The 14,677-nt window shown below is 32.0% G+C and overlaps 2 protein-coding genes across 5 annotated transcripts in view; both read left to right on the top strand.

Annotated features, from left to right (window-relative positions):
• Positions 1–963, top strand: part of LOC105121762 (ruvB-like 2) — a 2,876-nt gene extending 1,913 nt beyond the window's left edge. Inside the window, exon 2 of the mRNA XM_011020544.1 lies at positions 121–963. Within this exon, the coding sequence (XP_011018846.1) occupies positions 121–775 (655 nt within the window). The 3' untranslated portion in view covers positions 776–963. The remainder of the gene's footprint in view (positions 1–120) is intronic.
• A 4,998-nt stretch (positions 964–5,961) lies between these two features.
• On the top strand, positions 5,962–11,347 carry LOC105121764 (aspartic proteinase-like protein 2). Of its 4 annotated transcripts, XM_011020547.1 has the most exons (11): positions 5,962–6,378; positions 6,785–6,808; positions 6,954–7,083; positions 7,192–7,442; positions 7,999–8,226; positions 8,992–9,154; positions 9,753–9,826; positions 9,961–10,057; positions 10,194–10,257; positions 10,612–10,683; positions 10,762–11,347. In XM_011020547.1, exons 1-11 carry the CDS (start codon positions 6,140–6,142, stop codon positions 10,926–10,928), a joined length of 1,509 nt encoding a protein of 502 aa, XP_011018849.1. In that variant the 5' UTR covers positions 5,962–6,139; the 3' UTR covers positions 10,929–11,347. The 4 variants fall into 4 exon arrangements, 2 of the variants coding, with proteins under 2 accessions (XP_011018849.1, XP_011018850.1); XR_841595.1 differs by lacking the exon at positions 10,762–11,347 and having other exon boundaries at positions 10,194–10,358; XM_011020548.1 differs by lacking the exon at positions 6,785–6,808 and having other exon boundaries at positions 5,963–6,378.
• Positions 11,348–14,677: the final 3,330 nt, after the last annotated feature.

The raw sequence follows: 14,677 nt of genomic DNA on the forward strand, positions 1-14,677 counted from the left end.
TCTTTCCCTCCAATTTAAGCTTAATGGAAATAAATAGGGCATGTAGCTGTAATTTAGATTCATCATTACCAGCGGACTATTTGTTCCATTTTATCATCTTTTATTGTTCTCCACTTTCAGAACACAGGGATTTCTGGCTCTCTTCACTGGTGATACTGGTGAAATTCGTGCAGAAGTAAGAGAACAAATTGACACAAAGGTGGCAGAATGGAGAGAGGAAGGCAAGGCAGAGATTGTGCCAGGTGTTCTCTTCATTGACGAGGTGCACATGCTTGACATTGAATGCTTCTCTTTCCTGAACCGCGCTCTTGAGAATGAGATGGCTCCAATATTAGCCGTCGCTACCAACAGAGGGATTACTACCATACGGGGAACAAATTACAAATCTCCACATGGGATTCCAATAGATCTCCTTGATCGCTTACTTATCATTACTACTCAGCCTTATACAAAGGATGACATTCACAAGATTCTGGACATCAGATGCCAAGAAGAAGATGTGGAGATCGCTGAAGAGGCAAAGGCGTTGTTGACACATATTGGGGTTGAAACATCCTTGAGATATGCTATCCATCTAATTTCTGCCGCTGCATTGGCATGCCAGAAACGAAAAGGAAAGGTTGTGGAGAATGAGGACATTACTCGAGCCTACAATCTGTTTCTGGATGTGAAGAGATCAACGCAATACTTGATGGAGTATCAGGAGCAGTACATGTTCAGTGAAGCATCAATAGGAGACGGTGACGAAGATGGCACCAGCGCCAAGCTTTCTTGAAATTTTATTGTAGATGGAGATTTGTGTTACTCTTGTTTCCCTCTTTATTTATAGTTATAGGCAGCACTAAACTTCCCGTTTGAATATGGTATTGTGCTTTGCCTTTCTCCAAGTGTTTAGATGCTCGTAGCTTAAGTTTTGTTGGAAAGAAAATAAATATTTGTAAAAAAGGTAATGAATTAATTTTTTTACTATTATTAGATGAATTATCATTTTTTATTAATGTATTCTTTTTACAAAATATCTTTTTTTTATTAACAGCATGTTTTTGAAATAAAAACCTAAAGGCATTCAAAATTATTCATAAAAATCTCAATCAATTGAATAAAGGAGAGAAAAAGGTATCTCTTTAATAATAATAAAAAAATTTCCTTGTTTATTTGTTTTTTGTTTTGATAAATATGTGTTTTATGAGAATTATTACTTTTTAAACAAAAACTTTGATTTGAAAAGTAATGGTTAATGAAAATATAAAAAATATCGTGATAAAATAAAAGAATATTTAATTTGAAAAAACTCTGATAAAAATTAGAGATTTTAACATTGATTAAAGATTAAATTGTAAAATTAAAAAACATAAGTAAATAATGTTACCAAATCATCTGTCGCCGGAAGCCCTTTAATTTTTTTGAACTTAAATATGACATTGATATTTTTTTCTTCTTGTACAGAAAGTTTTTGGTAGCTTCTGTAGAATAAAAAACAGGACTGGGATAGAGTCAATTAACAAAAAAATAAACGAATGAAGTTGTGCTTGATGGGCTGGGGGATTGTAGACTAAATAGACCATCAAGTAGGATGCCACATTATTTATCCTTTTACATTTTATCGTGGAAATACTTGTCATAACTTGATTTAACCTTATTTTACCAGAAATTGCAAAAAATATAAAATATACTAAAAAAACAATAAAAAATCCAAACAATATATTTTCGATGTATTTACATTATTTTTGACATTTTAACATCTTTTCGAAATAATATAAAATTTTAAAATTAATTTTCAACACCTTTAGCTATTAACAAACTCATTTTAAAATTATTATTTATTTTTTTTATCAAGTTTGACATTGTTTTTTTTTTTTAAATATCAAAATTAAAATATATAGAACAAGAGGACCGAAAATGAAAATGAAAAAAAATGAGGGACTAATTTTTTTTTAGTTGCGTGGGGATTCAGTAATCAGGAGAAAAATGTAAATATCCGGTCAAAAAACAGATAAATCTAAGTTAAATAGAGTAATTATTAATTGAAAAATAATGAATGTCGGAGAAAAAGGTTGAATGAAGGTAAAATAGTAACCAGACGACCAAGACCCCGAGTCATTAAAGGGGGAAGTATAAATACAATGACAGAAGAAAATGAGCAGCCAAGAGAACAAAAAAAAAAAAAAAGGTTCCCTTCGTTGTTTCTCTTCATCAAATCCTTTTTGCAGGTCCTTGCCAAAATAATATTAAGTGATATTGTGAGTTTGAAAAGAGAGAGAGTTTTTTGCCTTCATTCATCACAAAATCTTAGCTAAAGAAAGGGGTTAGGGAGATCATTGAGAGCTTTGGGTGAGATTAATTTGGTCTTTAGGAGAAAACACATTGAGAGTAGACGCTTAACAGTCACAGCTCCATATTATATCATTGAGATTAAGTTATAAATTTATAAACTAAACAAATAACTAGCAAATTAAAGCCTTGAGGTTATTGTCAAAAAGTTATTAGTGATATAAATAAAATAATCTAAAGTTATTTCATATTAGTTGTTTGTTTAATTTAACTACAAGTTAAAGCATGAAAATATCATAAACATAGGATTATAGCAGCACCTTGAACATAATAATCATGCTCAAATGAAGTTTCATAAGTTTAAACTAGATTGTTTAGTAATATTTACTTGTTGAAGCATTTGAAATCTAATTTCAATAAACATTAATTGTTGTTACAAATCAATTATTTATTGCTCGTTACTTTATGTAAATAAATGATTACAATTAACATCTTATAATTTCAACAATAATACCTTGATTAGTTGCACTCGACGAACTAGGTAAAACAAACTCAAAAAGCTCTTTATGATAATTGAAACTAAGCTATTTCAATGGAAGAAAAATAGAGCATGAAATGCTAGAAAAAAGGTATTATTTGACGTACAAAATATCTTCCCTTCAGCTTTTTTTTTGTATTATTTTTTAAATCAAAATTGATATAAAATTAATTATAATATTATTGAAACTGTTCGTTTTTTCTTTAAAAATTAAACGCTCAAGAAATGAAAGGTTATTGTTTAAATTGTTCATTCATGAGTTGGCTAAACAAGATGAACCCCGACAAAAGCTAATTCTTTATTAACGAAACAATTATTTTACAGTAAATCAAGCCCGAACTCAAGGTGAGGAAGCGATCTTATTTGAAAAACAAGATTAGAAACATCTCATGTTAAGAAAAAAATATTAGAAAAAGCATCGCTTTGAAACAAATTTGCTGTATAATGAGGAAAGAGGAGTGGCTGCTCTTTACCATCTTTAGCTAGCATGATCAACCTATCAGATGATCATTAATCGAGGTTTCTTTAATCTCTAGGGATCAGATATGTTCCTTTCATGAATAAAAAAAAAAGAAAAAAGAAAAATCAAAGCTGACGAAACAATAAATATTGTTTTCATGCTCGAGGAAGACAACTAGTATCGAAAGTAGAAAACTGGCTTGCATATAACAGAGCTCCTATTTGCCAGCATACGTCTCCATAATTGCTGTAAAGCTCTCCTGATCTCCCCTTTTTCATCAACCTTAGAAGCAATCACACATTTCTTTTAATTGTCAGACATCAGTTTCTTGCTTAATTTAGTCTAAGTAATCTATGGCGTTAACGTGGAGGTGGGGTTAACGTTGCAGGATAGACATGGCGGCCATCATTACTGTCTCCCCCTCCATGCACGTATCCTTCAAGTTATGATAACCTTCTTCATTAATTCCTGTTATTTTTCCGCCATGGAATACGACCCTTGAACCGTGAACTACAGAGGAGGGAATAAACATTAACGTTCACATGTAAGAAAAGGAAGGATGTTCTCTTAGTAAAGTGTATCTCAACAAGAAAAGCAACCATATATTTAGTGAGAAAAATAAAATCTTAAATTATCACGTTTCGACAGGATACACATGCACAGAAGAAACCTTGTTAATTACTATTAAATGGCTGATTTGCTCATCAATAATTGTTTGCCCGTTCATCACTCTATTCATTTTATTAATTTGTTGATTAATTATGTTAAATAAATAAAGTGCTTTGGGCATATATTCCTTCGATCCAACAGCCTCAATCATTTTCAAACATCTCGTACCATTTTCAAAGTCTTCAACACCTACTGTATGGTTTGACTTCTTCGCGCTGTCCCCCTTTCTTTTTAATCAAGAACACACTGCCTCTTGTTTTGAATCAAGGGTGAGTTATAAAAAAAAAATTAATGATAATTACGGCCACAGCCACCGTCCAAAATTGGAAGCCAAGTTAACGAGACCCGTAGGGTAGCATTAGCAGTGTACCTTTGATGATGTATTTTCTACAGTACTGGTCTATGGTCAAGAAAGGCGTGCGTGCGTTATACGCACCGTACTAGCTGGTTGTGTGGTTGCGAGGAAAAGAAAGAAGAAGAAAAGAAAAGAACAAATTTTCCACCGGAGCGCACTCTGCTTGAAAAACAGCATAGTGTAGATGGGATGATGGATTCTCTGGGCCCCATACAAAGTTCCCGATCAATTTTTCTATAATTAAAATACTTCAATATTATTTTTTTATAATATAAAATCTTCAAACTATCATAACTAATTTTTAAATTTATTAAATACATTACAAATTTAATAAACAAATAAAAAATAATAAAAATAATAAATATTCACATAAACATCCAAACCTAAAATATAAAGATAAAAAATACTCTATCAAAATTGCTAAATCACAAACAAGGATAACTCTGTTATTATTTTTTTATTATTACTAGTTATATTGTTGTTTTTAGAGTATGTTTGTTATAGTAATTATTGTTTTAATTTTTTTTAAATATTAAAATAATATATATTTTATATATTTTTTTAACACCTCCGTGTTAAAATAATTTAAATATATATAAAATTTAATTTATGTTTTTTTTTCAAATTTTATTATATTTCTTTGAATGAGATTATTTTAATTCTATATTATGCATTTTGTTTATTTTAATCTTATAAATATCAAAATATTAAATCCCATTTACTGAGATAATTGGTTTTTTTACGGAGTTTTAGATGAGACTATTCATGATTAAATCACATATTTATTGTAAATATTTCGTTTGCAAACATAAAAATATTAAAAACAATCTCTTTAATCGCTTGCTAATCATGAGAACTCGGATTGTATTGTTTTTATTTAACCCTTTTCTCTTCTGACTTTTATTTGATTTTTTTTTGGCGTCATAGCACGCCTTTTTTTGCAATGAAATTGGTTATCTTTTGAAAGGACGGCTCGACTTTGCGTCCTTTTCCAAGCTCCGTTTGAACAATATGCCCTTTGCTTTTAGGTACCTATTCTCTAACCGATTGATTGTGCAATCTGAACTTTGCAGAACCCTAAAACACATTTCAAAGGCAAAAACGCCAAATTAAATTCACCACCTTAAGCTAAACCTAATCCTGGCATATGTCTTCCATGCTAAGAAAGTAATATAAGCAGCAGCGCATATTTTTATTTTTATATGCTACAAATAAAAGTTGAGTGAGTTATTCTTGAGGCTCGTAATTTTAAGTTATAACTTAGATTTCTTTTTGTTTTTGCTGTTAAAAAAAATACTTTTGTATATATTTTTAAATTTTGTATATTTTAATTTTAATTTTTTAAATATTTTTATAAAAAATATTTTAAAAAATAATAGTTACAATTCCAACGCAATGATACAACATTGATTCTTGTTAAAAGATGTCTTTTTTCCCCTCAAAACTCTCACCATATTGGTTTTTCTCTAAGAAGTAAAATTGTCAAATGGTTCATTAAAAAAACTAACATGTGTCTTAACAAGAAAACAATCGACAAGAGTTTTACAGGTTTTTTCAAAAATGAAGGACTAAATTATAATTGTATTGAAAATCCAGGGAGCAAATAAATATTTTACTAACTAGAATCAACCAACTCAGCTTTCCCTTAGCTTGTGAGACACAAGTTAATCCAATTTGAACAAACAATTAAGCACCTGCTGTCACGTAAAATCATAATAATCACCATCTCTCTCTCTCTCTCGCCTCCTTTCTAAATGCGCAGAAGCAAGAACCATCACAACCAAGAACAGGGCCTCTGTCATCTCTTTCTTTAACACTCTCCCAGAAACAAGAGAACCCACCAAAAATGCGGGGTTTATGGCCCCCTTTCCTCGTCATTATACTAGTATCATTCATGTTTGTGTCGGCGGTTTACTGTGCTAGTCTTCTCCATCTGGAGAGGGCCTTTCCTTTAAACAACCACGGTCTTGAACTCCATCAACTCAGAGCTCGAGACCGACTCAGACACGCCCGTCTTTTACGAGGCTTTGTTGGTGGCGTTGTCGACTTCTCTGTCCAAGGTTCCTCCGATCCTTACCTCGTCGGGTAATTTTATCGCCACCCCTTTTTCCTAGTTCTAAGGTTCCTTTCTATGGCTGAATTGCATTCTTGGAGGTAAGAACTCCCATTTCAGTGCTATTTAATGAACTCACAGTGATGAGTTTTGTTTAGAGTTGGTAAATTTGTATTTATGCATTTCTTGCTCACAGGCACACACTTAAAATGAGATTGTGGTGGATATTGCTTGTGATTCTTTCTAAAAGTGGAAGAAAAGGAAACGAAATGGGATTTTTGTGCATGTTGGTTTGATTATATTTAGTAAAGATTGATTCTTAGCTTTTGTTTGTATCTAAAAAGATTGATTTTTGTTGTTATTTATATTGTGTGATTAAATTATTATACTATTGACTAATTTTGCTGTTCTTTCCTCTTGGGTTTCCATTGAAATCAGGGTCACAGGAACTTCAGAGACCTTGTAATATATCTGTCTTGGTTCTCTTCAGTTTTGTGTGCTGTTCCACATTGTCTTTAGGATGGAATTTGATAACTAGTAATTTTTTAGTACTTGATGATTATACGCCTTGATATTCTTTGATTCTTGTCTATTTTCTTTTGCGTAGACTTTATTTTACAAAAGTGAAACTGGGCTCTCCTCCTAGAGAATTCAATGTGCAGATTGATACTGGAAGTGATGTCTTGTGGGTCTGCTGCAATTCCTGCAACAACTGCCCGCGTACTAGTGGCCTCGGAGTAAACTCTCTTTCCTTGCCTTGTCACTAGTCTTTCTATACATTTGTAGAATTGGAAAACTTAAAAGTAAGGTTCAACTTCCTGTGGTATGATGTTTATGTTTTGCAGATTCAGCTCAATTTCTTTGATTCTACCAGCTCATCAACTGCTGGGCGGGTCCACTGTTCAGACCCAATCTGCACTTCAGCAGTTCAAACCACAGCAACCCAATGCTCTTCGCAGACTGATCAGTGCAGTTATACATTCCAATATGGAGATGGAAGTGGGACATCAGGCTATTATGTCTCTGATACACTTTATTTTGATGCTATTTTGGGGCAGTCACTGATTGCTAACTCCTCAGCTCTCATTGTCTTTGGGTAGGTTTTCTAATGCTGTTGAACAAGAATGGGGTGTGTACAGTTTTCTGATTGACAATGATTATTTGTTTAGAGAGAAGGGATAGGTGAAAGACTAAAAAATGAAGCTTAATATTTCGATTTATTGTTCCTGTCAAATTTATAATATGCAGTCAGTGGATCCACATAAGAGTATGGTAGTTTGCTGCAACGATGACTACATGATCATAACCAGATCACCCTAACAGCATGACCTTCTTATGGTTACCATTCCAATGCTTACAGCAAGGGGCATGTTCTCCCAAAACACTCAACTAATACTGTAAAATAGTTTTGTTGTTGCTGAACTGTTTAAATGATTTATCACCATTCCATTATGGTGTAGTTAACCAACAAACTTAATTGATACCAAGGAATAAAAGACTGCAAGTCCCCCTTCTGACAAAATATGAATTGTGTGCATCCTTTACTCTTCATCTATCTGTTGCTCTCCTATTTGAATTAGTTTCTTTTGTTCCAGGATTGATCTTTGCTTTTGTATTTTACTTATTTCTCTAGATGGTGGTGTTCAAAACAGGTGCAGTGCCTACCAGTCCGGGGACCTGACCAAGACTGATAAAGCAGTTGATGGGATTTTTGGATTTGGCCAGGGAGAGCTCTCTGTTATATCACAATTATCGACCCGAGGTATAACACCCAGAGTATTCTCGCATTGCTTGAAAGGAGAGGGCAATGGAGGTGGTATACTGGTTCTTGGTGAGATTCTGGAGCCAGGCATCGTTTATAGTCCACTTGTCCCGTCACAGTATGTCATTTTTCCTTGGAAACCTTTTCTTTCCCAAACAATCCAACTTCTTTAGCCTGTCATCCTTGCTTTGTATAAACAGCAACAACTGAATTATTGCCTGAGAAATGTCAAGGCAATGGGCCAGACTTATATATTGCACACAGATCCTTAAGAAAAAAGAAAATTTGTTTACTCTCATCTTATTGGTCAGTGATAAGACATTTTCTTCTTCAGCAGTCACTTGTACATTTCTTTTACTTTTGGTTAGGATACAATGAATCACTGGTGTTTAGGAGTAGACAAGCACTTCACAGGCATATTCTGTTTGCATATTTTGGAGAGTGGTACCAAGCCAGATTTGCTTTTAGGATTTCTCATGGTGGTAGGAATCTTTCTTGGTATTTAAAGCGGTTACAGAAATTGGATATTCTCAATACAAACAAGTCCAGTGGAAGATTTCTAAGCAGATCTGGAAAAGATTTGGATTTTGAATATTGTAAATAATGGAAACTAATTCCATTACATTACTTATCTTTTCCTATTTTATGAAACTTTAACTGCTGAAGAACCTTTCAAACACTAGCAAGTTATTACATTTTATTGCCAAATCTGCTTACCATCATGAACCCTCCTCTTGTGAAATGTTGTTGCTCTGTTGCACAACCATTTGTTTATTTATTTATTTTTAGCATTCACCATTCATGCCTGTTGCTACCTGACATATCCTTTGTTTGATTTTGAGCAACACTAATTTTCTGTGAGTTTGCTTTTCAAAAATTGCAGGCCTCATTATAATTTAAATCTACAAAGCATTGCTGTTAATGGGCAATTGTTACCAATTGATCCGGCAGCATTTGCAACATCAAATAGCCAAGGAACAATTGTTGACTCTGGAACAACTTTGGCGTACCTAGTGGCGGAAGCTTATGATCCTTTTGTTAGTGCTGTGAGTAATTTTCCACTTGCTATGCATGTTTCTTTTGAAGCAAAGGTTCCTGTTATAATAAATGATATTTGCAGCTGAGAGAAATGAACTTTAATTTATTTTTTCTTAACAATCTTGAGCAAATCTGCTTTCTGATCATTTTGTATTTTTCATTTAAAATGAATTGGTTAACTAGGAATCCTTCCATGTAATTGACATATAGGTAGCTACTTTATATAGAAGACCCTTGTTGCATAAGTTCAAGGCTTTGTGTGTGTCAGCCAAACACGTCTCTAAAGTAACTATATCTTCTATTTCATTCATTTTTCCGGATCCCTTATCTTACAAATACAGAGTGGACAAAATCATCTAGTGTAAACTGCTTTTTTTTTTTTCCCACATGCATTCTCTTGGAACTACTAAGCTTTTTCTAAAAGAATTATTTTGAGTTCTCCCAATTAGGGGATTTTCAAGAGCTGGTTTTGAGCTGTTTAATAGTGATATTGTAAATGGAAGTGAAGTTATTGAATTGGAATGTAGCAAAGTGTTGAAATATAATGATTAAAATATGAAATTGACCTTCAGCATGCTTAAGTCTATTCATTTGATGAATGTCCAGGTGAACGCCATTGTCTCGCCATCTGTTACTCCTATGACATCTAAAGGAAACCAGTGTTATCTTGTCTCCACCAGGTTCTTTCTTCTATTAATATTCCAATGATGTTTTTGCAGTTATGTTACACCACATAAAGGTTTTCTTTCCAGATTTTTTCTCCTTTCTTCTTCCACAAGAACTTAATTGGGATTTTTGTTTTTCTACTATGCAGTGTATCTCAGATGTTCCCCCTGGCCAGTTTTAACTTTGCTGGGGGTGCATCCATGGTGTTAAAACCAGAAGACTACCTTATACCTTTTGGTTCCAGTGTAAGTTGCTGCTCTTCAGTTTGGCTAAGTTTTTCATTTTCCCATCAGCATTGAACTGGGCATGTTTCTTCAGAATATGCCATTGTCACTGAATGAGTTGTCACAGGCACCACCTCTCTCTCCTTTTTTTCTGTAGGAAGGTGGTTCTGCGATGTGGTGCATTGGTTTTCAGAAAGTTAATGGAGTAACTATCCTGGGAGGTTAGACCATGGACTTCAGCTTCTTTAATAGAACACCCACAACATAACAGGGGCCAACATAAGATTTTATTGCATGGCATATTGTCTCGAGTGCAGTATTGGTGACATTTCTTACTTTTGCTCTTGTTGGTTCATTGCATCATTATTGTTTCTTAACGCATTTTATGTTGGCATAGACTGGCTGACCACTTACTGGGTTGGGGTTGGGCCAAATTGGGCAATTTCTAGTGAAATTATAGTTGGATAACAAGCCCTATCAACTTACAAATCTCGTGTCTCAATGCCCTTATCCATGTCTCTTTACCTTTCAAAATGTGTGAGTTTAATTATCTTGTTGATTGCTTTGGCATGCAGATCTTGTTCTGAAAGATAAGATTTTTGTATATGATTTAGTAAGACAGCGGATTGGTTGGGCTAACTATGACTGTAAGTTCAATAAACTTTCAGTGAACATCTATTATAACCCTTCCCTCACCTCTGATGCTTTTCAATTCTCTCTGCCAGGCTCCTTATCTGTAAATGTTTCGGTTACTTCTAGCAAGGACTTCATCAATTCAGGACAGCTGAGCGTGAGCAGCTCGTCAAGGGACATCATGCTCTTTGAGCTGCTGCCTCTGACCGTTATGGTTCTCTTAATGCACATATTATTGTTGGAGTTCCAATTTTTGTAATCTAAGCCTCAAATTAAGTTTCATTCTTTGTTCAGTCTTCAATGTTCGTTGGCTTGGCTGGTTTTTATTTATGATGACCGGCAAGGCAGCATTGTGATGTTTATTTGGACTGCATAGGGCAGCGGTCCCTTCCCTTGTTACATAAATTCTTCTCGAGTTCTGGTGATTGGAGCATCTTCTATACTTCTGGCGGGGAACTCTTTTTTCTTGTAAAGAATCCTCCATATTAAGCAGTGCAAGAATTGTAAACTATCTCCACATTGGAAGTGTTGTATCAGTGTAATTGTTACCATTGGAACTAGAACAGACAACCTTTTTTTTCCTTTTCCCCTCCGTGAGAAATTAACAGTAGTTGCTGTTTTTGAGATGCTTAAAATACTGAAAATGCTAGTCTCCAAGGTGGGGGGGTATTTTTGAAATTTTCAGTTTCTTTAATAGCAATCGCTGGTAGTAATGCACGCATTTGTGAATTTTTTTCCTTGGGTCAGGAAATTTATTTGCTTGTATTGAAATTATCTTATTTGTTTGTTTTACAGCATAGGGTTTTCTTTAGTTGAAACGAGAATTTATATTTTATTTCCATGGGAGATCCTTAGTCATAATTCCATGGAAACTCTTTTTTTAGTAGCAAGAACTGGGTTTTTTTTAACTTTTCAGAAACCAAGTGTTTTTTAATTTCTGATTGTATCTTGAAATTTTTAAATTTTTTCAAAAATATTCTTAAAATGTAAAAATAAATAGGATTTGCATATAGCCGGAAGAAAACTGAGGTCACAAACAAAATAGCAGCAATAGTGACAGACTGACAGCAAGAGCAGTATCTGTAGTCTTGCAGCGATAGCGATTCTTTGAACATCCCGCTGTAAAACACATACATGTTTCTTGCTTGGTGGGACAGAAACTGCAGCAAGCCCTCCTTCATTTCATACCACGAAGCTTCGAGCGTACGTGCACGGAGTTTCCTCCCAATGCCTGTGTTCCATACAGTCCATTCACATTCGTCATCATTCAGATCAAATATTGCCACACTTCCATCAATACCCAGACAATAGTATGATCCCTTGTATAAAACAGGATTAGAAAAAGACATTCGAGACGTGACTCACCCTCAACTTCTCCAGTTTTTTCCACGTTTATATCAAAACATGACGTTGCAACAACTATCAATTTGAGGGGGGTTGACATTGTCTAAAACATTTTATAAGGTCCCCAAATTTTTTAAAAAACTCAATTTGATCCCAAAGTTTACAATTTTCACATTTTATAAACTAAAATAGATGGGCATTCCATTGTAATGCACACATTGTTCACCAAGACACGAAACACTATGAATTACATTCTTTAAAAGTTCGTTTTAATAGCTAAAATATTCACAAAAGTTCAATTTGATTCCTAAGAATTTTTTTTATCCTGTATTTTTAGTTTTTTTATCTTTTAATACTAAAATTTTATTTCCTTACTTTTCAGTTCCTGGACATTGAGTGGGGAGAGAGAAGTAGCTGAAAAAAAGCAAGGAGAGAAAGATTCTGAATAGTCAAACAAAAATACTGATTTTGGTGTTAATGATTTGATCTTGAAAAAATAAGTTCAATGAAGATGATTTTATTTCTTAACCAATGTTATTAAAAATAAAAAAAGGTTAATAAAGTATACATACACGCTAATTAGAAGGTGTTTTCATATTGAAATTGAGTTAGTGAGATTAGTTTAATAGTGGATGTGGCTTGATAAAGTGCATTCAAATATCTTATGGTTCAAGTATTAAAAGCAAAATAAAAAATGTGGGTGTCAGTCTAAGTTAAAAAATCTATAAATATAATATTGTATTTTATCTTTGTTTTTAAGAAGTTTTATAAATAGATAAATAAATAAATTCATGTTTTGGGATATGGTGGTACTTGCGCTGAATTAAGCTGAGTTGCATGATGTTAAAAAATGCTTTGACTAGATAAAATACTATTTGCTTGCATGTTAATTTTTCAATGGAATTCAAAACTATTCATTTAAATACAAGACCAAATAAATCATAAATATTTTTAATTAATAATCAATTCTTTTTATGTCGATACTCTATGTTATCATCGATGTAAATGTTAAAGTCACTCAATATTTCATTTTATGTGTGTTTTATAATTAATTTACATATATGATATAATTAAATATTTTTCAAATATCCTTTGCAAATACATTTTATGTTAATGAACATTTCGTTAAATTACTCAAATAACAACATATTTATTACCTTGTTTTATAATCTTACTTGTGGAACAGATCCATGATTTAAAATGTAAATCCAATTAAAACAACAACATATTTATTACCTTTTTTTTCTTATTATAATTTTCTATCCCTAAAATTTCACACATTTTATTTAAAATAACAACAGTTCAAGTGAAATGACATGGTCCTGTTGTCTAAAATGTAAGAGATAAAGTTTACTTTAAATAGATAGATTTGCATGAAATTTTAATCGCCATTGTTTAGATTAAAATTAATTAACTTATTGCAATAGATAGTTTAATATGATCACTAGCAACATAATCTAAATTTTTTTTTTTACATTTCAAGTGCTTAAGCAAGTATGGATATTAAACAATTTGTTTATATAAAGCACTTGAAATGTAAAAAAAAAAAATGTAGATTATGTTACTATTAAAAATTATATCTTTTGTTTTTAAGACTTTAGAACTCTTTACTTAGGGCATACAGATTAAATGTAATAAGCTTCATAGAATATCAACAACATCACCTATTAATCAAAGTCTATAAACTTAGAAAAACAAACCAGGAAATATCTCAATGAAAAAAGTTGAACCTAAACTTTAGAATGGTTGAAGAAACATGAAATATAAAATACTAGAAAAATAAAGGAGAAGAAGGGGAAAAAAAATGTTTGGTGTACAAAACAACTCCTCTTCTACCTCTTTTCATATTGATTTTTAGAAATAAAAATAATAAAAAAAATAATTTTATAATTAACTCCTACCATTTTTTTTCTTAATTATCCACCATAAGAAAAATAAAAATCTAACAATTTTTTGTCTTAAAAATAAGTTGTTTTCCATTTTAAAATAAATTTTTTCGTATATAAAAAGGGTATTGTTAAGACTATTTAATCATAAGTTGATAAAGAATATTTCTTTATAGATCTAAAATGCAAAATATAAAGTTTAGTTTAACTAGATGGATTTGCATAAAATTTTAATTTCAATTATTTAGGTTAAAATTAATTAATTTATTGCAATAGATTGTTTAATATGATCATTAACAACTTGATAACATATAAATAGCCTTAAGGTCTTAAACTTACAAATAAAAAAACAATGTCTTAAATAGGTTGTTTAGTATACTTACTTATTGAAGCAATTAATATGTAAAGAGTTACAAATTATATTGTTCTCTAGGATTGTATCATTTATCTATAAAATTTTAAATTATTTTATGTAAACTAATTGAATGTGATCATTCTTTTATAAACACCACCACCTTAAATAGATATGCTACTAATCTAGGTCTATGAACTTAGAAGGAAAAGAAACTAAAAAATCTCTATACAAAAATACTTGAACCTAATCTCTAGAATGGTTAAAGAAACATGTAATAGAAAATAATTGAGAAAATAGAGAAGAAAAAGGTAGAACCATTGCTGCTTAATAAACAAAACATATCTCATTTAACCCTATTTTTTTTTTATAAAAAAACCAAAACTAATGTAAAATTAATTATAGTAATTAATATAATTAATTTCT

This window comes from Populus euphratica, unplaced genomic scaffold (assembly GCF_000495115.2).
Source record: "Populus euphratica unplaced genomic scaffold, PopEup_1.0 scaffold46.1, whole genome shotgun sequence".
Classification (NCBI taxonomy): Eukaryota; Viridiplantae; Streptophyta; class Magnoliopsida; order Malpighiales; family Salicaceae; genus Populus; species Populus euphratica.